We start from the raw sequence: 26976 nt of genomic DNA on the forward strand, positions 1-26976 counted from the left end.
AACACTTCCAAGGCGTGACCTCCACCGTGACTCGTCGAAAACCCTTCGTGTTTTTCTGAACTCAATCCAATGTCCAACGATGTCTCAGTTTACAAATACAACTTTTGTACAAAAAAAAAAAAAAAAAAATCCCACTAAAATTCTTGGGGACCTAAAAGGGTCCCACTCATAAAAGTGTTAAAAAATAGGTCATACATTTTTATTTTTTATATTATTTTTTAGATTGTGTCACAGGCCGTTAAAAAAAGGGACTACGGACATTTCGGGTCAAATTTGCGCAAAAGCGACTTATCTTTTGCATTGCTGAATATGTTGTTGTACCTCAGAAACCGTCAAACCCTGTATGAGTGCGTTCGAAATTTGTTGACCTCATTCAGCACCCGCGCTCATATTCGCTCGCTACGCGTCTGTTTGGTCTGTAACTCAATGAAAGTAATGAGTAACTTTGATGAAATCGGCAAGATTGAGACGCTGGCCTGATAAACCTGAGTGGTCGGTGAGAGGCAGCGTGTTGGTCTTTCCAATGACCAACTAAATAGTGTGTTTATTCTGCTGTTGTTGTCTTGTGATTCAGCTGCCAATGCGATGACGTCTTGATAAAACGCTCAATGTAAACCCCGCACCCCCCTGTCCAGTGATCACCCCCAAACAAGGTGTGTCTTTGGAAAAGTAATCCATTGCAGTGATGAAATAAGCATTCCTCTTAATTGTGGCACAGAACCGGTCGCACCAGTTTGAACTGATGTTGTTTTTGGATTAAAAAGATGCCACATCAAGAAGAGTGCTGTTTAATTGCGGGTGTGCTAAGTGCCGTTCATGAGTCACGTGACATAGTCAACATTCCATGCTGGTATCATGTCAGCACATAAAAGAGCAACCCGTTTTCTCCCTCAGCACATCTTCTCAGCGGCAAGCTCCAAGAGTGCAGAGGTAACATTTGACAGCCTTACTTATAGGGACTTTTCTTTAATGTTGAGACTTTATAACGAGAACTCAACACGCCGAATTGAGAGTCTTGCAATTGATACGTTTTTTGATAAGCAATTTTGTGTTTTCATTTCTATCGCTGCACAGATGGCTTTGACTTTTGGCGTGCTACTCCTCCTTTGCGGGTTCGGGGGACTGATGGTTGTAAGTAGAGAATTTTCTATCCCTCCTTCCACTCATTGCGTTTCGTTTAGTAGATGCATCGATTTGAACTATTTTCTTCTTCTCCTTCTTGCAGTCCGCAAACAAGTGCAAAGGTTCGTAGCCTCAACGTATTCAGCGTCCATCTTAAATACTGTTTTGTCAAACTGTGTTATATTTTTGTTGCAGAGCCTTCTTGTCCAGATGGCTGGTACCTGCTGAACGATCGCTGTTTCATCTTTGTACAGCAGCAAAGGATATTCTCCGATGCAGAGGTATGAAAGATTGATCTTAGAACCAGTCACCAGATATCATTGTTCGTTTACGTAACACTTTGCGCTGAGTTATGTCTAAAACCATCGGAACTAGACCTGCTTTCAAGCATTTGAGTGCAAGATTTGTGTCTTTCTTGATTTTTTTTCCCGAACGTTCTCCCGTTAGCAAGTTTGCATCTTAAAAGGCGGAAACCTGGCATCCATCCGAAATGCTCTTGAGAACGAGCTAGTAATGGCAATTATAGCAGAAGCGGGCTTTGCAGCCTCAAGCACCTGGATTGGATTCAGTGACGCAATTACGGTGAAACATCTGCGTTTACTTGACACATCAACTTTGAGAATGGAGTCATAGAAAACCGTAGCGTCACTATGTGTGTTGGGTTTACAGGAGGACGTATTCCTATGGACTGATGGCAGCCCGTTCAAATTCGAAGACTTTGCGGCTATACAGCCAGACAACTTCGGTGGCACAGAGGACTGTGGAGAGATTAATTCCAGTAAGTAAATATATTCTTTACGCCGATCAGAATATTTTTGTGACGTCTGGTCTGTTAGAGGAAATACAAGAAATGCAACATGCACGGAGAATCCTCGCTAAAGTTTTTTTTTGTCTATTTGCAGCAAATCAATGGAATGACGACGATTGCACTGATCTGAACAACTTTGTCTGCTCCAAAGATGCGTCCTGCAAACACTAATCCTGTTCTCTGCAGCAATGTCTTATCCACAATGTTCTAAGACGACGCCGAACTTCGATGTAGTGTCCTTCGACCAATAATTATCATCGCCTTTTCTTCTTTTCCTTCAACGCGGTTCCATGTTTCCATGATTGTCGGTCAAACTAATTCGCAAGATTCAAAGGGTTTTCTGAAATAAACGCGTCTATCTGCCTATGCACCTGTTTGTGTGTTTACTTTCTGAATGGTCAGTCTGTCAGCTTACGATCTCACTGAAGGGAAACACATTGACTTGTTTTTCATTCTGACAGAAATAAAATAAATCCTGAGGAATAACTCTTAACGAGGAAAATTCCTAAGCTTTCTTTCATTTCTCAACCAGTTATTGCAAGGAATTTAGGGATTACACCATCTACGGTCCGTAATACCATCAAAAGGTTCAGAGAATCCTGAGAAATCACTGCACGTAAGCGGCAACGCCCAAAACCAACATTGAATGCCCGTGACCTTCGATCCCTCAGGCGGTACTGCATCAAAAAGCGACATCAGTGTGTTAAGGATATCACCACATTGGCTCCGGAACACTTCAGAAAACCACTGTCAGTAACTACAGTTGGTCGCTACATCTGTAAGTGCAAGTTAAAACTCTCCTATGCAAAGCTAAAGCCATTTATCGACAACACCCAGAAACGCTTCGCTGGGCCCGAGCTCATCTAAGATGGACTGATGCAAAGTGTAAAAGTGTTCTGTGGTCTGACGAGTCCATATTTCAAATGTTTTTTGGAAACTGTGGACGTCGTGTCCTTCATACCAAAGAGGAAAATAGCTATCCGGACTGTTCGAGGCGCAAAGTTGAAAAGCCAGCATCTATGATGGTATGGGGGTGTATTAGTTCCCAAGGCATGGGTAACTTACACATCTGTGAAGGCGCCATTAATGCTGAAAGGTACATACAGGTTTTGGAGCAAGATATGTTGCCATCCAAGCAAGGTAATTTTCATGGACGCCCCTGCTTATTTCAGCAAGACAATGCCAAGCCACATTCTGCACGTGTTACAACAGTGTGGCTTCATACTAAAAGAGTGCGGGTACTAGACTGGCCTGCCTGTAGTCCTGACCTGTCGCCCATTGAAAATGTGTGGCGCACTATGGAGTGTGAAACACGACAACGGAGACCCCGGACCGTTGAACAACTTAAGCTGTACATCAAGCAAGAATGGGAAATAATTCCACTTCAAAAATGTGTCTCCTCAGTTCCCAAACGTTTACTGAGTGTTGTTAAAAGGAAAAGCCATGTAACACAGTTGTAAAAATCCCCCTGTGACAACTTCTTTGCAATGTGTTGCTGCCATTAAATTCTAAGTTAATGATTATTTGCAAAAAAAAATTAAAAGTTTTCAAGTGGGAACATTAAATATCTTAAATAACTGGTTTTGTTGAATAAAATTCTACCCAAACATTTAATAAAGTCTAATACAAATAAGGCAAGATACGTATCCCACACTTTTCTCAAGTAAATGTGTACAGCAGATATAGATCATCTACATCAACAATATATATATATATATATATATATATATATATATATATATATATATATATATATATATGATATATATCACTCAATATTGTGAGAGTCCAGTCCATAGTGGATCCAACATAATAGTAAGAGTCCAGTCCATAGGGGGGTCAGCAGGAAACCATCCCGAGCGGAGACGGGTCAGCAGCGCAGAGATGTTCCCAACCGATGCACAGGCGAGCGGTCCACCCCGGGTCCTGACTCTGGACAGCCAGCACTTCATCCATGGCCATCGGACCTGTGTCCCCCCTCCACAAGGGATAGGGGGGAGCAGAGGAGAAAGGAAAAGAAACGGCAGATCAACTGGTCTAACAGGGGGGCTATTTAAAGGCTAGAGTATACAAATGAGTTTTAAGATGGGACTTAAATGCTTCTACTGAGGTAGCATCTCTAACTGTTACCGGGAGGGCATTCCATAGTACTGGAGCCCAAATAGAAAACGCTCTGTAGCCCGCAGACTTTTTTTGGGCTCTGGGAATCACTAATAAGCCAGAGTTCTTTGAACGCAGATTTCTTGCCGGGACATATGGTACAATACAATCGGCAAGATAGGATGGCGCTAGACCGTGTAGTATTTTATACGTAAGTAGTAAAACCTTAAAGTCACATCTTAAGTGCACAGGAAGCCAGTGCAGGTGAGCCAGTAATGGCCGTTATATGATCAAACTTTCTTGTTCTTGTCAAAAGTCTAGCAGCCGCAATTTGTACCAACTATAATGTTTTAATGCTAGACATAGGGAGACCCGGAAATAATACGTTACAGTAATCGAGACGTGACGTAACGAACGCATGAATAATGATCTCAGCGTCGCTAGTGGATAAAATAGAACGCATTTTAGCGATATTACGGAGATGAAAGAAGGCCGTTTTAGTAACACTCTTAATGTGTGACTCAAACGAGAGAGTTGGGTCGAAGATAATACCCAGATTCTTTACCGAGTCGCCTTGTGTAATTGTTTGGTTGTCAAATGTTAAGGTGGTATTATTAAATAAATGTCGGTGTCTAGCAGGACCGATAATCAGCATTTCGGTTTTTTGGCGTTGAGTTGCAATAAATTAGCGGACATCCATTGTTTAATTTCATTAAGACACGCCTCCAGCTGACTACAATCCGGCGTGTTGGTCAGCTTTAGGGGCATGTAGAGTTGGGTGTCATCAGCATAACAGTGAAAGCTAACACCGTATTTGCGTATGATGTCGCCTAGCGGCAGCATGTGAGTACATTACCTTAACATAGTCCGAGGTCACATTATTATGGGAGACGCACTGCATCCTGTCAGTAAGATAAGAGTTAAACCACGACAAGGCTAAGTCTGACATACAAATACGAGTTTTGATACGCTCTAATAAAATATTATGATCGACGGTATCGAAAGCAGCGCTAAGATCAAGAAGCAGCAACATAGATGACGCATCAGAATCCATCGTTAGCAGTATTGGAATTCAGTGCTATGATCTTCACAGCAGTGTACATTCCCCCCAATGCTAACACCAAAGAAGCTTTGAATGCTTTGTACTGCTCCATCAATGAACTGCAAACTACATATTTAGAGGGAGTTTTCATTGTGGCAGGGGATTTTAATCAAGCTAACATGAAAACAGTTTTCCCTGATTTCCATCAATATGTGAATTTTGCAACCAGGGGTGGAAGCAGATTGGACTTGGTGTATAGTAATATTAAACAAGCGTATAAAGCTGCACCACGCCCCCACCTCGGCTCCTCAGACCATCTATCTGTGATGGTTTACAGAAGAAACTAGAGCTCTTAAACTATTATATAGAAAGCTGGAACGCAAATGGCGCGCAACTAAACTTGAGGTGTTCCATCAAGCATGGAGTGATAGTTTAGTAACTTATAAACGCATGCTTACCTTAGCTAAAGCTAATTACTACTCAAATCTCATCCGCCTCAACAAAAACAATCCTAAACATTTGTTTGTACAGTAGCATAGCTAACCCAACAAGGGACTCCTCCCAGTAGCTCCACCCACTCGGCAGATGACTTCATGAATTTCTTTAATAAGAAAATTAAACTCATTAGTAAGGAGATTACAGACAACGCATCCCAGCTACAACTGGGTTTTATTACCACAGATATGTATGTCCCCACATCTGCGGTCCCCTCCATAGTTTCTCATTGTCATCCCATTGGGTTGAGTTTTTTCTTGCCCTGATGTGGGATCTGAGCCGAGGATGTAGTTGTGGCTTGTGCAGCCCTTTGAGACACTTGTGATTTAGGGCTTTTTAAGTAAACATTGATTGATTGATATTCCCAAGGGGCGTCTGTACTCCGTCTCTTGTCCAGAAAGGGCTGCCATGAACAAATACATCTCAGCATCACTTGAAGCAGGCTTGATTCGCCCGTCATCTACGGCAGGAGCGGGGTTCTTCTTTGTGAAGAAGAAAGACTGGTCGTTAAGACCCTACATTGATTACAGCCCACTGAATGACAATACCATCAAGAACCGTTACCCTCTTCCCCGCATGTCTTCTGTCTTCGACCAACTCCAACAGGCTAAAATATTCACCAAGCTGGACCTGCGCAACGTTTACCATCTGGTCCAAATAAGAGAGGGAGACGAGTGGAAGACCGGATTCAACACACCCAGCAGCCACTATGAACACAGGGTCATGCCCTTTGGACTCACCAATGCCCCCGCCGTGTTCCAAGCCATGATCAATGAAGTTCCAAGAGACTTCCTGGACCATTTCGTGTATGTTTACCTTGACAATATATTGATTTATTCACCTGACAGTAACACTCACCAAGTACACGTAAATCAGGTTTTAAAGAGACTCTTGGACAATGACTTATATGTTTAAGCTGAAAAGAGGCAGAGAATAAAAGCGGGTTTCAAGACCATGTCTACACTAAGGCGTTTATCCCCTTAAACGAATAATTATTTAGCCCGAGCCCCGTTTCAGCCACACTAAACCAGCGTTTAAGGTCCCCCTCCTCGGACAAATTTTTACACGGATAAGTCAGCCGTGTAATTCTTGAATCTCCGGCACTGAGCTGTGTATGGACTCATTGATTGTTTACAAAGTGAGTTCGGAGAGGAAGTGACGCCAGAAAGACCACGCCCACACAGGAAAAGACATCAGAAAGAACGCGCCACAGGCAGCTTCATAACAACGATGGAGGCGGATCATCCAGACATGCCCGTGTTTCTCCTTCTACTACATCCAGTTCTGGACGCCAAGATGGGCGGTAGCATCCTCTTTCGCTACGGCTCGGGAATACAATCAATTATTCGGATGATCCCACACTTCCTCCTTTTTCTACTGTGGATCACGGATTTATATTTTAAACCTCCTCGAATACTTTACCCTCCTGAAAATGAGAGTCAGGAACGCGAAATGGACATTCACAGTGACTTTTATCTCATCGACAATACTTCGGTGAAGCACTTTAGTTTCGGAGCTAACGCGATCGAAACAGAAGAAACATGCACCTGACTGGAAGGATAGACTGAAGATCAACAATACTACTATTACTTCTACTATCAGGAGACACTGAACTCAACCCTGGAACTATAACCACACGGTTAATGTTGTCCTGCCTGGCGAAGCCCAGCAATGCTACTGCTAGTGACGCCATTGAAGCTAACTTAGCTGCGGGACCGCCTATCGGTTCATCTCAACTCAAGCTCACCTGTGCTCCAGTGATCGGCGGCTCGACGGAAGACTTCGTCCCGTTCATCGACACGGTCGGCGGCTCGGCGGCGGCGGTGGAGGACGACCCAGACATCGGTGAAGGCAGCGACCCGGCGGTGAACAGCACAGCGACGAACAGCAACGAGTTGACTGTCGACATCGACACCCTGGTCTGCAGTGGAGATGGTGTGGCGGAGGTCCAAGCGGCCTCTACCCGTCCCTGAGGGTCGATGATGCGGCGTCTGGACCCGCGGCATACACAGGATTTAGGGGCACCTTCACGCTTCCATTTTCCCTGTTTTAAAATGGACCAAACCCCGCGAAAATGAAATCCACCCCCACCAGGCCCCCCCCTCTCCAACTCCGCCCCTCCCCCTTCACTTGGATGAAGATCAATATGCTTCTCTCTCCCTTCTCTCCCTCCTGCTCCTCTTGCTCCCCTAAGCAGCTCCAGCCAAACAACGAACTGAACTGCTCTCCAACTTCAACGTCAATAACAACCAACAACTTTTGGGTTTGGTTGTTATCATTAGTCATCAACAATTGAGAACAGAGAAATGGATATTGAAACAGTGTAGGTCTGACTTGGTAGGATATGGACAGCAAGTAGTGGGCAGAGAGAGAGAGAGAGAGAGAGAGAGTGAGAGAGAGAGAGAGAGAGAGAGAGAGAGAGAGAGAGAGAGAGAGAGAGAGAGAGAGAGAGAGATCAGAAGGCATAAGAAAAAGTATCTGCATTTGATTGTTTACATTTGATTATTAACAATCCGGGGAGGGTGTTACTTTAGGGTTGTAGCTGCCTAGAGGTGAACTTTTATTGCGGTTTTGAAGGACGATAAAGATGCACTTTCTTTTATACTTGTTGGGAGCGCATTCCACATTGATGTGGCATAGAATGAGAATGAGTTAAGACCTTTGTTAGTTCGGAATCTGGGTTTAACGTGGTTAGTAGAGCTCCCCCTGGTGTTGTGGTCATGGCGGTCATTAAGGAAGTTAAGGAAGTAGTTTGACATGTACTTCGGTATCAGGGAGGTGTAGCGGATTTTATAGACTAGGCTCAGTGCAAGTTGTTTTACTCTGTCCTCCACCCTGAGCCAGCCCACTTTGGAGAACTGGGTAGGAGTGAGGTGGGATCTGGGGTGGAGGTCTAGAAGTAATCTGGCTAGCTTGTTCTGGGATGTTTGGAGTTTAGATTTGAGGGTTTTGGAGGTGTTGGGTACCAGGATGTGCATGCGTAATCGAAAAAGGGTTGAACGAGAGTTCCCGCCAGAATCCTCATGGTGCTTTTGTTGACCAGAGAGGAGATTCTATAGAGAAATCTCGTTTGTTGGTTTACCTTTTTGATTAGCTTGGTTGCCATTTTATCACAGGAAATATTAGCCTCTAGAATGGAATCTAGGTAGGTGACCTCATCTTTCCTGGTGATAACAATGTCACCCACTTTTATAGTGAAGTCATTGACTTTCTTAAGGTTGATGTGGGACCCAAACAGGATGGATTCCGTTTTACCCAAGTGTATGAATAGCTTGTTGTCAGCGAGCCAGGTGCATGTTCTACAGAGTTCGGCACTGAGGATTTTCTCCACCTGTGACTTGTCCTTGTCTGATACCAGCAAGGCCGAGTCATCCGCAAACAAGAACAATTCACAGTCGCATGCCGATGACAAGTCGTTTATGTATATTAGGAACAGTAAAGGCCCCAATACACTGCCTTGGGGGACTCCACAGCTCACTGAGAGGGGCGGGGGGGGGACACTGTGCCGTTCACCTCTACCACCTGCTCCCTCCCCTCCAAGTAAGATTGCATCCAGCTCGATGAGGTTTTGTTAAATCCGATTGCTCTGAGCTTATCCAATATTATAGCGTGGTTAACGGTGTCAAAGGCCTTCTGAAGGTCCAGCATGACCATGCCGCAGTATTTGCCCGCGTCCACCTCATGTTTGATGTGGTCGGTCAGATAGAGAAGACATGTGTCCGTGGAGTGGTTAGTTCTGAAGCCGGATTGGAATTTGTACATGAGTTTATTAGTGGCAAGGTAACTATCAACCTGTTCATAAACTATTTTCTCCATTACTTTCGAAATGGAACTGAGAATAGAAACAGGTCGGTAGTTGCCAGGTTCCAATTTGCTTCCTTTTTTAAAGAGGGGAGTTACTCTTGCTATCTTAAAATCTTTTGGTACTTGGCCTTGTGTAATTGATATGTTTATTATGTGCGTGATGATCGGGGCAATGATGGAGGCAGAGTCCCTGAGGAATCTGGAGGGGATATTGTCAAGGCCGGGGGCCTTGTTTGGGTGGAGCGATCAATTTTTTAAACACCTCATCAGCTGTGACCATTTCTAATTTTAAATCATTGTTGGATACTCCTAGCTTTCTGTAGAAGGCTTTAATGTGTTCTACACCAAAGCGACCAGAGTGGTGGGACAGCTTGTTGGCAAGAGTTGCGGCTATGCTGGTGAAAAAGGCGTTAAGTCTGCTTGCTACCTCCATTTTGTCTGTAATGAGGGAGTCACCCTCCTTGATGCTGATGTTGGTGAGTCTGGTTTTAAGTTTCTGGCTGCAACCATGAAGCTGGTTGTTGAGACTTTTCCAGAGCTCACGTGGCTTATTTGTGCTTTCCTCTATTTTGTCGTTAATGTAATTTTTTTTTAAGGATTTAGTCAGGTTGGTTGACTTGTTTCTTAATTTATTGCATTGCTTTTTGAGAGTTGAAAGGAGTGATTTGAGATTGATATTATTGGGTTGTTTATCTACTTCTGTTTTACACTTGTGGTATTCGGAGTATTTTCTGTCTCTGTCTTTTATGGCAGCTACTAGGTCCGGATTCATCCATGGTTCCGAACGGGCTTTGATCCTGACTGTTTTCACGGGAGCCATGTCATTTAGTATCTTTAGGAACGCTGTTTTGAAGCGATCCCAAGCAACATCGACCAGGTTGCTCGCGAGCACATGGGACCAGTCCCACTCATCTAATTTTAAATTGAAATTATCACTGGAGTATTTTTTCATTTTCGCTGGCTTTTGTCCGTTTGAAGACAAAGAAAATAAAGAAAATGGATGTATGAAGGCGCCCCTAAATCCTGTGTATGCCGTGGGTCCAGACGCCGCGTCCTCGACCGTCAGGGACCGGGAAGAGGCCGCGTGGACCCCCGCCTCTCCACTGCAGACCGGGGTGTAGATGTCGACAGTCACCATGTTGACCGCCGCCGCGCTGTTCGTCTCCGTGCCGTTCTCCGCTGGGTCGCTGCCTTCACCGATGTTTGGGTCGTCCTCCACCGCCGCCGCCCAGCTGCTCGCCGCGCCGGTCGCCGCCGGCTCGTTGCCTTTATTGATGTCTTGGTCGTCCTCCACCGCCGCCGCCGCGCTGCTCACCGCGCTGCTCACCGCGCTGCTCGCCACGCCGCTCACCGCGCCGGTCGCCGCCGGGTCGCTGCCTTGACCAATGTCTGGGTCGTCCTCCACCGCCGCCGCCGCACTGCACGCCGCGCCGTTTTCCGCCGGGTCGCTGCCTTCACCGATGTCTGGGTCGTCCTCCACCACCGCCGCCGCGCTGCACGCCGCGCCGTTCGCCGCCGGGTCGCTGCCTTCACCGATGTCTGGGTCGTCCTCCACCGCCGGCGCCGCGCCAAGGCCGCGCCGCGCCGCGCCGCACGCCGCGCCGTTCGACGCCGAGTCGCTGCCTTCACCAATGTCTGGGTCGTCCTCCACCGCCGCCGCCGAGCCGCCGACCGTGTCGATGAACGGGGCGAAGTCCTCCGTCGAGCCGCCGATCGCTGGAGCACAGGTGAGCTTGAGTTGTGATGAGCCAATAGGAGGTCCCGCAGCTAAGTTAGCTTCAATGGCGTCGCTAGCAGTAGCATTGCTAGGCTTCGCCAGGCGGGACAGCATTAACCGTGTGGTTACAGGTCCAGGGTTGAGTTCAGTAATAATAGTATTGTTGACCTTCGGTCTATTCTTCCAGCCAGGGGCATGTTTCTTTTGTTTCAATGTGCAGTCAAGCACGATGTAGACGTGTGTAGAACACATTAAAGCCTTCTACAGAAAGCTAGGAGTATCCAACAATGATTTCAAATTTGAAATGGTCTCAGCGGATGAGGTGCTTAAAAAATTGAGCGCGCTCCACCCAAACAAGGCCACCGGCCTTGACAATATCCCCTCCAGATTCCTCATGGACTCTGCCTCCATCATTGCCCCAATTATCACGCACATAATAAACCTCTCAATTTCACAAGGCCAAGTACCAAAAGATTTTAAGATAGCAAGAGTAACTCCCCTCTTTAAAAAAGGAAGCAAATTGGAACCTGGCAACTACCGACCTGTTTCTATTCTCAGTTCCATTTCGAAAGTAATGGAAAAAATAGTTTATGAACAGGTCAATGGTTATCTTGCCACCAATAAACTCATGTACAAATTCCAATCCGGCTTCAGAACTAACCACTCCACGGACACATGCTTTCTCTATCTGACCGACCACATCAAACATGAGGTGGACGCGGGCAAATACTGCGGCATGGTCATGCTGGATCTTCAGAAGGCCTTTGACACCGTTGACCACGCTATACTGTTGGATAAGCTCAGAGCAATCGGATTTGACAAAACCTCATCGAGCTGGATGCAATCTTACTTGGAGGGGAGGGAACAGGTGGTAGAGGTGAACGGCACCGTGTCCCCCCCCCCTCTCTCAGTGAGCTGTGGAGTCCCCCAAGGCAGTATATTGGGGCCTTTACTGTTCCTAGTATACATAAACGACTTGTCATCAGCATGCGACTGAGAATTGTTCTTGTTTGCGGATGACTCGGCCCTGCTGGTATCAGACAGGGACAAGTCACAGGTGGAGAAAATCTTCAGTGCTGAACTCTGTAGAACTTGCACCTGGCTCGCTGACAACAAGCTATCCATACACTTGGGTAAAACAGAATCCATCCTGTTTGGGTCCCACATAAACCTTAAGAAAGTCAATGACTTCACTATAAAAGTGGCTGACATTGTTGTCACCAAGAAGAATGAGGTCACCTACCTAGGTTCCATTCTAGAAGCTAATCTTTCCTGTGATAAAATGGTAACCAAGGTAATCAAAAAGTCGAACTAGATTTCTCTATAGAATCTCCTCTCTGGTCAACAAAAGCACCATGAAGATTCTGGCGGGAACTCTCGTTCAACCCTTTTTCGATTACGCATGCACCTCCTGGTACCCGAGCACCTCCAAAACCCTCAAATCTAGACTCCAAACATCCCAGAACAAGCTAGTCAGATTACTTCTAGACCTCCACCCCAGATCCCACCTCACTCCTACCCACTTCTCCAAAGTGGGCTGGCTCAGGGTGGAGGACAGAGTAAAACAACTTGCACTGAGCCTAGTCTATAAAATCCGCTACACCTCCCTGATACCGAAGTACATGTCAAGCTACTTCCTTAACGTAAATGACCGGGGAGAGCTCTACTAACCACGTTAAACCCAGATTCCGATCTAACAAAGGTCTTAATACATTCTCTTTCTATGCCACATCAATGTGGAATGCGCTCCCAACAGGTATAAAAGAAAGGGCATCTCTGTCCTCCTTCAAAACTGCAATAAAAGTACACTTCAAGGCAACTTCAACCCTAAACTAACACCCTCCCCGGATTGTTAAGAATCAAATGTAAACAATCAAATGTAGATACTTTTCTTATGCCTTCTGATCTCTCTCTCTCTCTATGTCCAATACTTGCTGTACATATCCTACCAAGTCAGACCTACACTGTTTCAATATCCATTTCTCTGTTCTCAATTGTTGATGACTGATGATAACAACCAAACCTAACCCCCCCCCTCCACACCCCGAATTGTAAATAATGTAAATAATTCAATGTATACACCCTGATGATTATCTTGTGTGATGACTGTATTATGATGATAGTATATATGATAGTATATATCTGTATCATGAATCATTTAAGTGGACCCCGACTTAAACAAGTTGAAAAACTTATTCGGGTGTTACCATTTAGTGGTCAATTGTACGGAATATGTACTTCACTGTGCAACCTACTAATAAAAGTCTCAATCAATCAATCAATGTACAGGCTCTTTTGGAAATCACAAATCAATACCTTAAGAGAAGGCAACGGGCGATTGCAGCTATTTTGGATACAACACTTCTCAGACGGCAAGAGAACTTTCAAATGTCCGGGTCAGCTGTGAGTCTATTTACCGAAAAACTTGGTCCCTTCCTCCCGTGGATGTGATCGTGATAGCCAGTCTGTGACTACAAATATTGCTTTATGGATGTGACTGTGAAATGGCCAGGCAGCGTGCATGATGCTCGCATCTTCGCTAACTCCGCCATTACCGCACTGCTGAACGATAGAACCAAACCCTCGTGTACCAAACAACTACTGGAAGATGAAGATCCGGACCCTGTTTTTCTTTGTGGTGACCCAGCTTGTCCCCTGATGCCATATCTCACGAATGAATACCCCAACGGCGAAGTCAACCCACAACAACCATACGTTGGGTATTCTCTGTCTAGATTAATTGTTGTAATTGTTGTAAAATGTTCTTTATCGCATTGTCTACTTTCTCATGTCGATTAAAGATGTGATTCATGTATGATGTCTCAGGTGTGATTCACTACAATAGGGCCCCACAGCACACTGGATTCTAGTCAGTTGAAATACCATAACACTGGATATTGTTCAAAGGAGATACATTTTAATTTAAACACTTGCACACAAAACACAGCAAAGAAATGTAAAATGCACAGCAAACTATTTACAATATAACTCTTTTAAATAACTTCACAGTGAAGTAAAGTCATCTTTACTAGGTACTAGGTCGTGTTGCGCCGGCGGACGAAGGGGGTCGGGGGTCTTAAACGGTGGCATTGTTGTGTGTGGACATGGATAAGGTTAGGTGTGATTTACCCTGGATAACCTTAGCGGCTTAGTGTAAACGGGGCCTTAAAACCTTCAACAGTGGGGGGGCATTCTGACATGAGGGGGCAGAATATTTCAAAGTTTAGGGCCAACAACAGAGAAGGACCTGTCTCCCCTAGTTTTAAGCCTCGTTTTATGCCCCACAAGTTGGGACTGGCCCTTGGACATAAGCTGGAGCCATACTTGCCAACCCTCCCGATTTTCCCGGGAGACTCCCGAATTTCAGTGCCCCTCTCAAAAATCTCTCGGGGCAACCATTCTCCCAAAATTCTCCCGATTTCCACCCGGACAACAATATTGGGGGCGTGCCTTAAGGGCACTGCCTTTAGCGTCCTCTACAACCTGTCGTCACATCCGCTTTCCCTCCATACAAACAGCGTGCCGACCCGGTCACATAATATCTACGGCTTTTCACACTCACTTAAGTGAATGCAAGCATACTTGATACAGGTCACACTGAGGGAGGCCGTATAAACAACTTTAACACTGTTACAAATATGCGCCACACTGTGAACCCACACCAAATAAGAATGACAAACACATTTCGGGAGAACATCCGCACCGTAACACAACATAAAAACAACAGAACAAATACCCAGAACCCCTTGCAGCACTAACTCTTCCGGGATGCTACAATATACACCCCCCGCTACCACCAAACGCCGCCTCAACCCCAACTCCACCCCCCGACACCTCAATCCCCCCCTCCCCCATCTCCCAAATTCGGAGGTCTCAAGGTTGGCAAGCATGGCTGGAGCATAAATTTGGATGGGGCCAGTCCATTAATAGTAACATTTTAAAAATAAATTCTAAGACGAACAGGAAGCTAATGCGGGGAAGCGAGAACCGGGTAGATGTGCTCTCTTTCTGTTTCATGTCCTGTCAGCACACCTGTTTCTCGTTAATTAGTTCTATTTAGTTCCACCCAAGTCCCTCCATCGGTCTACTTTTGAGACTGATATTTAGTGTGCTGTTTTTGTTTGTTTCATGCTTCCTTGTGAGTATTAAATTAATTTGACTGGCATTGTGCCGGCCATTCTCTGCATCCTTAGGGTCACGCTGCAAGCAACGCTCCGCAGAACATGACAAAGCCAGTTCAACCAGAAATATAGAAATTAAAGCCCCTCTGGTTACTTGAGCTACTTTAGAGTAATATGACTCGAGTAAACGTAAAGTAGTAGTCATCCAAATATTTACTTGAGTGGGACTAAGTATCCAGTCAAACATTTACTCAAGTACCGAGTAACTGGTGCGTAACTTCTGATTTATTTAGAAGCTATTTTGTAATGGTACTTGCGCTTAAACTGTAGTTGGTGTGTGTCTGGCAGTGTTGGGACTAACGCGTTACAAAGTAACGCGTTACTGTAACGCCGTTAGTTTCGGCGGTAACTAGTAATCTAACGCGTTATTTTTTTATATTCAGTAACTCAGTTACCGTTACTACATGATGCGTTACTGCGTTATTTTACGTTACTTTTTATGTAGTATAAAGTGTATTTTATCGGAGCGCTGCTGTGTCATCGTTCTGATTCTTCTTGTGTCACAAGCCGGAGAAGAGAGACATATGCGCTCTGTGTGGGTGTGTCTGAGTGTGAGTGTGGGGATCGGGGGGGGGGCGTGTCTGATCATGGCGGAGCCAGAAGTCAAGTTTGCTAACATGGAGATATTTTCACTACTTTTCTTTTGTCGAGCACAAAGAAAATAACATTTTAGTTAAATGTAAATTGTGCTTTGGATCAAAGATGCCATTTACCGTATTTTCCGCACTATTAGCCGCACCTAAAAACCACAAATTTACTCAAAAGCTGACAGTGCGGCTTTTAACCCGGTGCGCTTTATATATGGATAAATATTAAGATTCATTTTCATAAAGTTTCGATCTCGCAACTTCGGTAAACAGCCGCCATCTTTTTTCCCGGTAGAACAGGAAGCGCTTCTTCTTCTACGCAAGCAACCGCCAAGGTAAGCACCCGCCCCCATAGAACAGGAAGCGCTTCTTCTTCTACTGTAAGCAACCACCCGCCCGCGTAGAAGAAGAAAAAGCGCGCGGATATCACCGTACGTTTCATTTCCTTTGTGTGTTTACATCTGTAAAGACCACAAAATGGCTCCTACTAAGCGTCAGGGATCCGGTTCATGAAAAGACGCAATCTCTCCATCTACACACGGATTACTATTTCACAGCAACTGATATTCCTGTGAACCGCACTGTGGATACAACGGGAGCACGTACGGTGAATATTCGCACCAAAGGGAATGAGAAGTCATCCTTCACTGTGGTTCTAGCTTACCATGCTAATGGCCAGAAACTTCCGCCCATGGAGATATTCAAAAGGAAGACCTTGCCAAAAGAGACCTTTCCAGCCGGCGTCATCATAAAAGCTAACTCGAAGGGATGGATGAAGAAAAGATGAGCGAGTGGTTAAGGTAAGTTTAAGTTTACGCGAAGAGGCCGGGTGGCTTTTTTCACGCAGCTCTGTCCATGTTGATATACGTATGTTTGTGATTGCACATTTGCGTACATTTTGGGAGTGAACAGAGTTGTTAGAACGCTGGTTTTTAATATATTGTTAAAGTTTGACTGACCTATCTGACTGTTTTTTTGACATTCCTTTAGCGCAGTTAGATGCGGCTTACAACACCGGGCGGCTTATAGGTGGACAAAGTTTTGAAATATGCCGTTCATTGAAGGCGCGGCTTTTAACCCAGGGCGCCTTATGGTGCGGAAAATACGGTACTGCCCAAAACAGCAATTCAAATCTGCTGAAACAAGCTACATAGCAACATGCTTCGACGAAGCTAGTAAAGAGAGACAGAGACTCTGATGCCACTTCACCTCCACCACCACCACCATTCACCGCTGAAGGTACACACTCTGTCAATCAATGTTCCCTCTAATTGTTCATGTGTGAGCAAATGCAAAAAGTCCCTGAGCATTGAGTGGAGTCCATGTGAGCAACATCACACGTGCACACTGTGACTACACCAGCGGCACACCTGTCCCAAACCTCACTAAATAACAACTTACATCTCCATCCATCCATCCATTTTCTACCGCTTGTCCCTTTTCGGGGTCGCTGGAGCCTATCTCAGCTGCATTCGGGCGGAAGGCAGGGTACACCCTGGACAAGTCCCCACCTCATCACAGGGCCAACACAGATAGACAGACAACATTCTCTTATTATTATAATCAAATGACAGCAGTCATTTCCATTTCTAATATAAGTGTTTAGGCCCACTTATAATGACAATAACAAAAAATATTGTTTTTCATGAACTGTGTACTTGTATTTTTTGTCTGGGTGGAGGACCTGCTTTGGAAATAATTTGTACCCCTTTCAGACATTGCATTTAGTTCCCATTAAAACATTCACATGTTGCACAATGAGATGTAAGCAGGGGATCATGTGTACATTCCTGCAACTTCCTGTTTGTAAAAAATATATTTTTATTAGTATTTATTTAATATACTAACATCATTTAATGATTAATATTTATTATTTAAGATTCCTAATAAATGACACTAGAATAAGCACACATTTGATTGGTAAATCATAGTGTAACGACCTGGAATGACACTTTATGTGTGGTGTTGGAGTTGTCCGACTTTTTGTGTGGCTGTAAACGCATCACTGGCTAAGTGCCATATGTGCAAGTGTTGGCGCACGTGAGAGAGCGAGCGGCTGCTGTTGATATAACAAAGTTGCTTTTGGTCTGGTTTGTACTGCAGAAAATGACCAGTTTTGCTAGATATCATTTTTTTTTACTAATGTTTTGGTGATGTGTTTATGGCCGACAGTAAAGAGTTTTGCTCAGTAAAGTGATGGATGGAATTCATGTCCTCAAAGCGTCTCGACAGACGTTACAATATTTGAACAATGATGACGAAAACGGTTTTCTCTGTCGTGTCCGTGTCGTGTCGAAAATTGTTATGCGCTTATTTTTTTATTTGATTTTGTGCATGGCATAGATTTGCCGTGCGCAGAGGACGCTTGAGCAGTGCGCAATTGCACATGCGCGCTCCTGAGAGGGAACGTTGCTGTCAATTCTCTTATATACTCATTCATTCTAGACTTCTAGAGTGTTTGATTATCACATCACTCTAAATGTATAGACTATAAAGTTCACAAACATAAAGAGGGATCCTAGTGGGCCAGGCCAATCTTTCCTTATCTCTAAACTAAAACTGGGGAAATGTGTAGTGTTCTGGGTTTCAGACATGATTTTGTATCAGAATTACTTGAGGAAGAAAATGCCTGGTTAGACTTTGTGTATGTAGTGTGTGCCTTTCTTGGTTTACATCTATGCTGTTATTATGCTGTTTGTTACTTATGTATGTTATGTTGCAGCTATTTAAAATAGTTTTGTCAATTTGTTCTGGCCAGAAACAAATTGGCCTTTGTAACATATCTTTGTCTTTGTGTGTTGTATGTAGACCACATGGCTTAGCAGAGTTGAGTGATGCAAATGCATGTCAAGTTGATCAACAGATTGTATTATTCTCCAGTGCAATAACAGTACTGAAATGAAGGCTAAAAGGGCATTAATTGGAGCTTTAAAAAAAAAAGAAAAAAGAAGTAACTAAATAGTTACTTTTCACAGTAACGCATTACTTTTTGGTGTAAGTAACTGAGTTAGTAACTGAGTTACTTTTGAAATGAAGTAACTAGTAACTGTAACTAGTTACTGCTTTTCAGTAACTAACCCAACACTGGTGTCTGGCACCCTTTCCTCTCCCTTATCTCTCCTGCTTGCTTCTTTGTCTTGTCTTAACTTTCTTCTTGCCTCTTTTTGCACTGTTCTTCAAATCTAAACATTGGAACTATTTAACTGGCCTCAACGAAATTGACAAGATCTTGGGTTTGGGGGAACCTGCTGTCGTGACGAAGCGGTTGTTGCTGGACAAACGGCGGACTCTTGGGAGAAGAAAGAGTGCCGCGTGCCTGACGACCCTTTTCTGTCGAGGACGTGAAGATATCTATCTATTCGGAATTATGACAACAGGACATCTGTTGATTGGAGTAAGCGTTGCTCTGGTTTGTCCACAAATTGGAAGTTGCTGGCAGTCTTCAAAGTACCCCAAAGCTGCCACGAATGATTGGAGGATGCGGGAAGAACTGTGGACACTCTTGTGATTTGGATAACATCGGACTGTCTGCCTCGCATGTTTTTTGAAGACCAGTCATAGGCAATTTAGAGTGAAAAGCAAATTTTATTTTCACTCGCATACAAAACACTAACTTGGATTGTTTCCCTGGCTTCGAGACTCTCCCGAAGGACAGTGCGGCGCAGACACAACAAACTCCCTTCTTCTTCTCTCTGATGGACACACACCTGTTGTTGTTGACTTTGGGACTTATCGGCTGCACATGATCTAGGCCGCGGAACAGAGACACACTGTAGGCGTACACACAAACATCCATCCACAAAAATATACCCAACCCAACGCCCTCGACGCAAATCCCATACGGGTGATCGAAGGATGGTCAGCGCCGAGAGCTGCGGCCTACCACCATTCCCTCGCACTCCCTTCCCTCTGTTGCTAGATATCTCGAGATGTACGTTGTAATATGTTTACGTGCTTTGCTATGGAGGTTTTTTCCCACTCCAGACTGGGCCCCCTTAGGAGCCCAGTCTGGATTGTATTTTTTTACTCGTCCTTCCCCAGCGTTTTACCTTTTTCCCCATCTTTTACGGGGCTCCTTGTGGCGACCCATCAGCGTTCCTGTTCTGTAACCCTGTACACTGTTTGTTTGTCTAATTTTGAACGGGTTTGTGCTGAAAACAAAGTTTTGTTGTACTTGTGCAATGACAATAAAGACCTATCTACATCTACTACGGCATGTACTAAAAAAAGAAGAAGCACATTTCATGGTCATTTAAGAAGTTACAACAGGGCTAACGCTAGCATTCGAAACTTTCCACAACATGTTTTCTCCAATTGCAAGTGGAATTCTTGTAGGCTAAAAAGTGAACATTTCTACAGACACAGATTATATGAATAGCGTCCACAATCTGGCCTGTGCGACATCCCACGTTAAAAAAATAAAATCAAATCTGGATTGAATGTCTGATTGTGGCGGTCCGCTCCCTGTATGATCAGTGCCAGAGCTTGGTCCGCATTGCCGGTAGTAAGTCGGACACGTTTCCAGTGAGGGTTGGACTCCGCCAAGGCTGCCCTTTGTCACCGATTCTGTTCATAACTTTTATGGACAGAATTTCTAGGCGCAGTCAAGGCGTTGAGGGGATCTGGTTTGGTGGCTGCAGGATTAGGTCTCTGCTTTTTGCAGATGATGTGGTCCTGATGGCTTCATCTGGCCAGGATCTTCAGCTCTCACTGGATCGGTTCGCAGCTGAGTGTGAAGCGACTGGGATGAGAATCAGCACCTCCAAGTCCGAGTCCATGGTTCTCGCCCGGAAAAGGGTGGAGTGCCATCTCCGGGTTGGGGAGGAGATCTTGCCCCAAGTGGAGGAGTTCTAGTACCTCGGAGTCTTGTTCACGAGTGAGGGAAGAGTGGATCGTGAGATCGACAGGCGGATCGGTGCGGCGTCTTCAGTAATGCGGACGCTGTATCGATCCGTTGTGGTGAAGAAGGAGCTGAGCCGGAAGGCAAAGCTCTCAATTTACCGGTCGATCTACGTTCCCATCCTCACCTATGGTCATGAGCTTTGGGTTATGACCGAAAGGACAAGATCACGGGTACAAGCGGCCGAAATTAGTTTCCTCCGCCGGGTGGCGGGGCTCTCCCTTAGAGATAGGGTGAGAAGCTCTGCCATCCGGGAGGAACTCAAAGTAAAGCCGCTGCTCCTCCACATCGAGAGGAGCCAGATGAGGTGGTTCGGGGATCTGGTCAGGATGCCACCCGAACGCCTCCCTAGGGAGGTGTTTAGGGCACGTCCGATTGGTAGGAGGCCGCGGGGGAGACCCAGGACATGTTGGGAAGACTATGTCTCCCGGCTGGCCTGGGAACGCCTCGGGGTCCCACAGGAAGAGCTGGACGAAGTGGCTGGGGAGAGGGAAGTCTGGGCTTCCCTGCTTAGCTGCTGCCCCCGCGACCCGACCTCGCATAAGCGGAAGAAGATGGATGGATGGATGGATTGAATGTATATACTAGGACTGTGAATCTTTGGGCACCACATTCGATTCTTAGGGATAACAATTGGATTCAGAATCTATTCTCGATTCAAAATCAGTACTCTTTTAAGAACATTGGGTGCCAGTTCTATGGTGTTTGTTTATGAAACTGTCCAATCTAGTATTTTACAGTTTTTCAATAATTTTTGAAAATAGTGTTAGTAGAGAAACGGGTGTATAATTTGTAAATTGGCGCTTGTCTCGTCTTATAAATCGGTACAACTTTAGCAATTTTCATTTTGTTTGGGATTTTGCCTGTTTTGAAATGATAGATTACTGATATACGTTAATGGTCCTGAGATCTCTTTAATAACCTTTTTTATCGTTTGATTACTTTTTCACACACTCTTGGCATTCTCTCGATGAGCTTCAAGAGGTAGTCACCTGAAATGGTTTTCACTTCACAGGTGTGCTCAATGTAGCCATGTGTATGTCAGCAATATAATAATATAGAACATAATTAATTCCATCATTATGTATTATATTCCTTTATTTCTTTTTATTTAGCTTCTTTTACCTTCTATTTAACTTATTTTACCTTCTATATTATTCCGTTTACCTTTTATTTACTACTTCTAACTTGTATTTCTCATTTTTTTTACCTGACTTTTACCTTCTATATTCCTTCTTTTACCTTTTATTTAGCTTCTTTACCTTCTATTTAACTTATCTTACCTTCTATATTCCTCCGTTTACCTTTTATCTATTACTTCTAACTTCTATTCCTGTAACGAGTTGGTCGCACGGTTATGCGGAGGTCGTTCTCCCAAGATGCAGACGGACAACTCCGGACGAAGCGTGCAGGTAGGGAAGGATTTATTTGTATAAATCGAGCAGGAAAAAAATAGGAAAAAACAAAAGCGCGGGAGGCAAAGCTAAGGAGGCTAGCGCGGGAGCTAGCATATAAATAGGAATCAAAAAATTATAATCGTCGTTAGCTGTTGCGTGATGCAAACAACGGAGCCAGACCGATTGTGGAAAGAAACGGGAATAAATAGCTCTCTGATTAGTGCCCAGGAGCAGGTGAGCGTCCCGAACACTAATCAGAAGCAGGTGAAACTAATCTGCAGTCATGGCAACTGAAACACAAAGCCAGGGGTGCAAAAAAAACAAAAACAGAACTGAGGTAGTCAAAACTAACAGAACAAAACATGATCCGGGCAACGGATCATAACAATTCCCCCTTTTTTACCTGACTTTTACATTCTCTATTCCTTCTTTTACCTTTTATTTAGCTCCTTTTACCTTCTTTTTAACTTAATTTACCTTCTATATTCCTTCTTTTACCTTCTATATTCCTTCTTTTACATTTTATTTAGATTCTTTTACCTTCTATTTAACTTATTTCACCTTCTTTATTACTCCATTTACCTTTTATTTACTACTTCTAACTTCTATTCCCCCTTTTTTACCTGACTTTTACCTTCCATATTCCTTATTTGACCTATTATTTAGCTTATTTACCTTCTATTTAACTTATTTTACCTTTTATATTCCTTTGTTTACCTTTTATTTACTACTTTTAACTTCTATTTCCCCTTTTTTACCTGACTTTTACCTTCCATATTCCTTGTTAGACCTATTATTTAGCTTATTTACCTTCTATTTAACTTATTTTACCTTTTATATTCCTTTGTTTACCTTTTATTTACTACTTTTAACTTCTATTTCCCCTTTTTTACCTGACTTTTACCGTCCATATTCCTTATTTTACCTATTATTTAGCTTATTTACCTTCTATTTAACTTATTTTACCTTTTATATTCTTTTGTTTACCTTTTATTTACTACTTTTAACTTCTATTTCCCCTTTTTTACTGACTTTTTACCTTCTATATTCTTTCCTTTACCTTTTATTTAGCTTATTTTACCTTCTATTTAACTTATTTTATCTGCCTCACAATACGAAGGTGCTGAGTAGTCTGGGGTTCAATCCCAGGCTCGGGATCTTTCTGTATGGAGTTTGCATGTTCTCCCCGTGACTGCGTGGGTTCCCTCCGGGTACTCCGGCTTCCTCCCACCTCCAAAAACATGCACCTGGGGATAGGTTGATTGGCAACACTAAATTGGCCCTAGTGTGTGAATGTGAGTGTGAATGTTGTCTGTCTATCTGTGTTGGCCCTGCGATGAGGTGGCGACTTGTCCAGGGTGTACCCCGCCTTCCGCCCGATTGTAGCTGAGATAGGCTCCAGCGCCCCCCGCGACCCCGAAGGGAATAATCGGTAGAAAATGGATGGATGGATATACCTTCTATATTCCTCCGGTTTGATTGTCGAGAAAAGCACTTTATTAAATAAAATATCCGATCCATTACTATTATTATTAAAAATCTGAAAACTACCAAGAATTCTGGATCATCTTTTGGTCATTCTGTGTTGCAGGTAGGTCAAAATAGATGCCAGGTTCTTGGAACAAACTGAATCACACAAGAGGAGTTGTCAAGTGATTAATTAGGCGAGTCAACCTGGTTCGAAAACAACACCCGAATCTAGAACGACTTGTGATATGCAAATTGTGCAAGACAATTATGCCTTTAACAAAAAAAAAGAAGCGAGACGACGCCTTTAGTTGGCATTCGCCTAGGAAATGTGGGCGTGAAAGTAATAAGCGTTTGTTTCAAGGTTAATTACACTGGACGAGTGGCATACCAAGCAGCAGTACAACGTTGGCGTCACAAGGAGTGGAGGAAGCATTGTTTCAGACAACTCATGCCGGGTGTGTCGTCAATTATCACGGTAAAGTTCCACCCAGAAATTAAAGTAATTAGTTTGGTGACGTTGAGTTCCAGCAATCAAGGCTGCGGTTGGAAAATCTTTGGTCCGGATGTAAACAACATCCAGTTCAGGTCAAACCTGTGGTAGAAATCTTTAAGCTTTATTGGTTCGCCGCTCTCCAAAATGCGCCAACAAGGTGCTCATCTTGTCTGCTTGTGGAAAATGTTCAAGAACGTAGTGCTTTTGCAACCCAGGCAAACTTTGACCCGAAAAGAGCAGAAGTTGTCATGTCAACCAAACCCTTGGTTGACTCATTCCCTAATTCAGAGCACAGAACATAGGACAGCAGGTGACTTGGGAGCTGTCAGGGTGTGACGTGAGAGTCGATCAAGTAATTAACAAAGAGGCCAAGGGAACATTTCCTGCTTTGCAGCAGCGCTACCCTGCCTGGTCTTGTTTTACCAACAACGACCACCGGCGGACCCCATCATGGGTCCAAAAAGCCGCCCTGAGTGATCGCCGTTTGTTCGAACCCATATTGAATATGTGCACTGAGGTCCCCAGACATTGGAGGACGTTGTCAGAAAGCACATTTGGGAAAGTCCACTGAAGCGCTCTTCAAAGTCATGAAAATGCGCGTAGCCACGGTCAAATGTATCAAAAGTTCCCTTGGCGTCAGTTTATTTGGTTGTGGCGGACGGGAACTGGTCTGATGTGTCACGTGACACGAGTGACATAGTCCACATTCCAGGGCGGCGTCAGGGCTGACATATAAAAGGACGGCTCGTCCCGGTCCTCGACACAGCCTCTGAACATTGAACACCACCGATACTAAGGTAACTCCTCTCAGATTTACACATCGACTCGGTAAAAAAGTGGACGCCGGCGACTTAGCGCCTTGAACTTCCCAACTCTGAACCCAAGGATTTGTTTCATTTCTCCTTGCGCAGATGGCCGTTGCTCATTGCGTGTTCTTCCTCCTTTGCGGGATCTGCGGTCTGATGACCGGAGGCGTAAGTATCAAACGACATTCGCTCTCGGATGTGATTTTTACGTCGTGACGGCAAGCGTTGCTCTTTTGTTCCCACAGAACGCTGATGCCGTGGTGAAAGGTAGGTGGCCGCGACTTGACTGGTTTGATCGCACTTTTTTTAGTATTGTGTCTAACATAAATGTTTTGCAGTCCCTTCCTGTCCAAAGGGCTTTACTCGCGTAGACGACCGCTGTTTCAAGTTTATACATTCAGAGAGAACCTTTGCTGATGCCCAGGTAACATTCCGGGTTTTTTTTTATATGCTGCACCTGAATATTGTGCATTCCAAAAAAAATGAACTCCAAACACTTGACCAAAGCTCTTTTTGCATGTTCTTGTTAGTTAACCTGCGAATGTCTTGGAGCGGATCTGGCCTCGGTTACTTCCGACGTAGAAAACGAGATCCTCCTGGAGCTCATCACCATTGCCAAGGGTGACCGGCTTGCATGCACCTGGATTGGATACAACGACATTAATACGGTAAGACAAGCCTTGCGCTCACAACGTCAGCCTGCATGTGTTTGTCCCTCATGGATCTTCAACTTCTCAGGCAAGGAAGGAGGTTTGGTGTTGCTTATTGAAATGTGACTTTGTCTTTCAGGATGGCACCTTTGTGTGGACTGATGGAACTCCGAGAGACTTTGAAAACTTCCGTAATGGCGAGCCTAATGATAATGGACCCCTAGACTGTGTGAAGATAAACGGAGATGCCGATGCTGCTGATCCTGGTATGACGACAGTGTCTTTACCTTGTGACTTCTATGCACCTGATTATCAGCACATCCACTCTGCAATTTACCAAACCTTTAATTTTATTTTTTTTACACATTCCCAGTCCTTCCTACAGTGGTATTCTGGGATGCAGTCGACTGCGACGAAGAACATTACTTTCTGTGCAGCAAATGTCCCGAATAGGCCGGTCCACGTGGAACAACCATTCCAACCATCTTGATGTCTCTTGCAAGGGAATATAAGATGTCTACGGTGTCTTTGTGTTTCTTTTCTTCTCCTGCAACTATTCAGGTTTTGCCAATTGCTGTCAGTCAAACTAATTTGGAACCTCTCAAATAAAGGAAGGGATCTGTCTATCCGCATCAAGTGTGTCACTCTGTGTGTGTGAGTGCTGATAGCTGACATTTATAAAAAGCAGATAATGGCATACTTGCCAACCCTCCCGGATTTTCCGGGAGACTCCCGGAATTCAGCGCCTCTCCCGAAAAACTCCCGGGACAAATTTTCTCCCGAAAATCTCCCGAAATTCAGCTCCATGCGGACCTGGAGGGTCTGCATGGAGCAATGTTGTAATATATTGAGTTGGAGGCAATAAACAGGCGAGGGGATGAAGTACGTCTCTTTACTGTAGACTTATATATATATAAGAAAATACTTCACTTTCAGTGAATTCTAGCTATATATATATATATATATATATATATATATATATATATATATATATATATATATATATATATATATATATATATATATATATTGTTTTATATATATATATATATATATGTATGTGTGGGAAAAAAAATCACAAGACTACTTCATCTCTACAGGCCTGTTTCATGAGGGGGTTCCCTCAATCATCAGGAGATTTTAATTATATAATAATAATTTAAAATCTCCTGATGATTGAGGGAACCCCCTCATGAAACAGGCCTGTAGAGATGATTTTTTTCCCCCACACATACATATATTGCGCTCTAATAAGGTATCGAGCAGTATTTTTTGGATAACCTTATTAAGACATATATATATATATATATATATATATATATATATATATATATATATATATATATATATATATATATATATAGGGGCGGCATGGCGTCGTGGGTAGAGCAACCGTGCCAGAAA

At 44.1% G+C, this 26976-nt stretch overlaps 2 protein-coding genes across 2 annotated transcripts; both read left to right on the forward strand.

Moving 5' to 3' along the window:
- Positions 1-839: 839 nt before the first annotated feature.
- LOC133614332 (galactose-specific lectin nattectin-like) lies at positions 840-2294 on the forward strand. Its single transcript, XM_061972197.2, has 7 exons — positions 840-930; positions 1075-1131; positions 1226-1244; positions 1318-1403; positions 1570-1704; positions 1792-1900; positions 2025-2294. Exons 1-7 carry the CDS (start codon positions 856-858, stop codon positions 2099-2101), a joined length of 558 nt encoding a protein of 185 aa, XP_061828181.1. The 5' UTR covers positions 840-855; the 3' UTR covers positions 2102-2294.
- Positions 2295-24831: 22537 nt separating this feature from the next.
- LOC133612385 (galactose-specific lectin nattectin-like) lies at positions 24832-26025 on the forward strand. Its single transcript, XM_061969764.1, has 7 exons — positions 24832-24913; positions 25028-25090; positions 25168-25189; positions 25261-25346; positions 25453-25590; positions 25712-25838; positions 25946-26025. The coding sequence occupies exons 2-7, from the start codon at positions 25028-25030 to the stop codon at positions 26023-26025; spliced, it is 516 nt and encodes a 171-aa protein (XP_061825748.1). The 5' UTR covers positions 24832-24913.
- Positions 26026-26976: the final 951 nt, after the last annotated feature.

Source organism: Nerophis lumbriciformis, linkage group LG01 (assembly GCF_033978685.3).
Source record: "Nerophis lumbriciformis linkage group LG01, RoL_Nlum_v2.1, whole genome shotgun sequence".
NCBI classification, from domain to species: Eukaryota; Metazoa; Chordata; class Actinopteri; order Syngnathiformes; family Syngnathidae; genus Nerophis; species Nerophis lumbriciformis.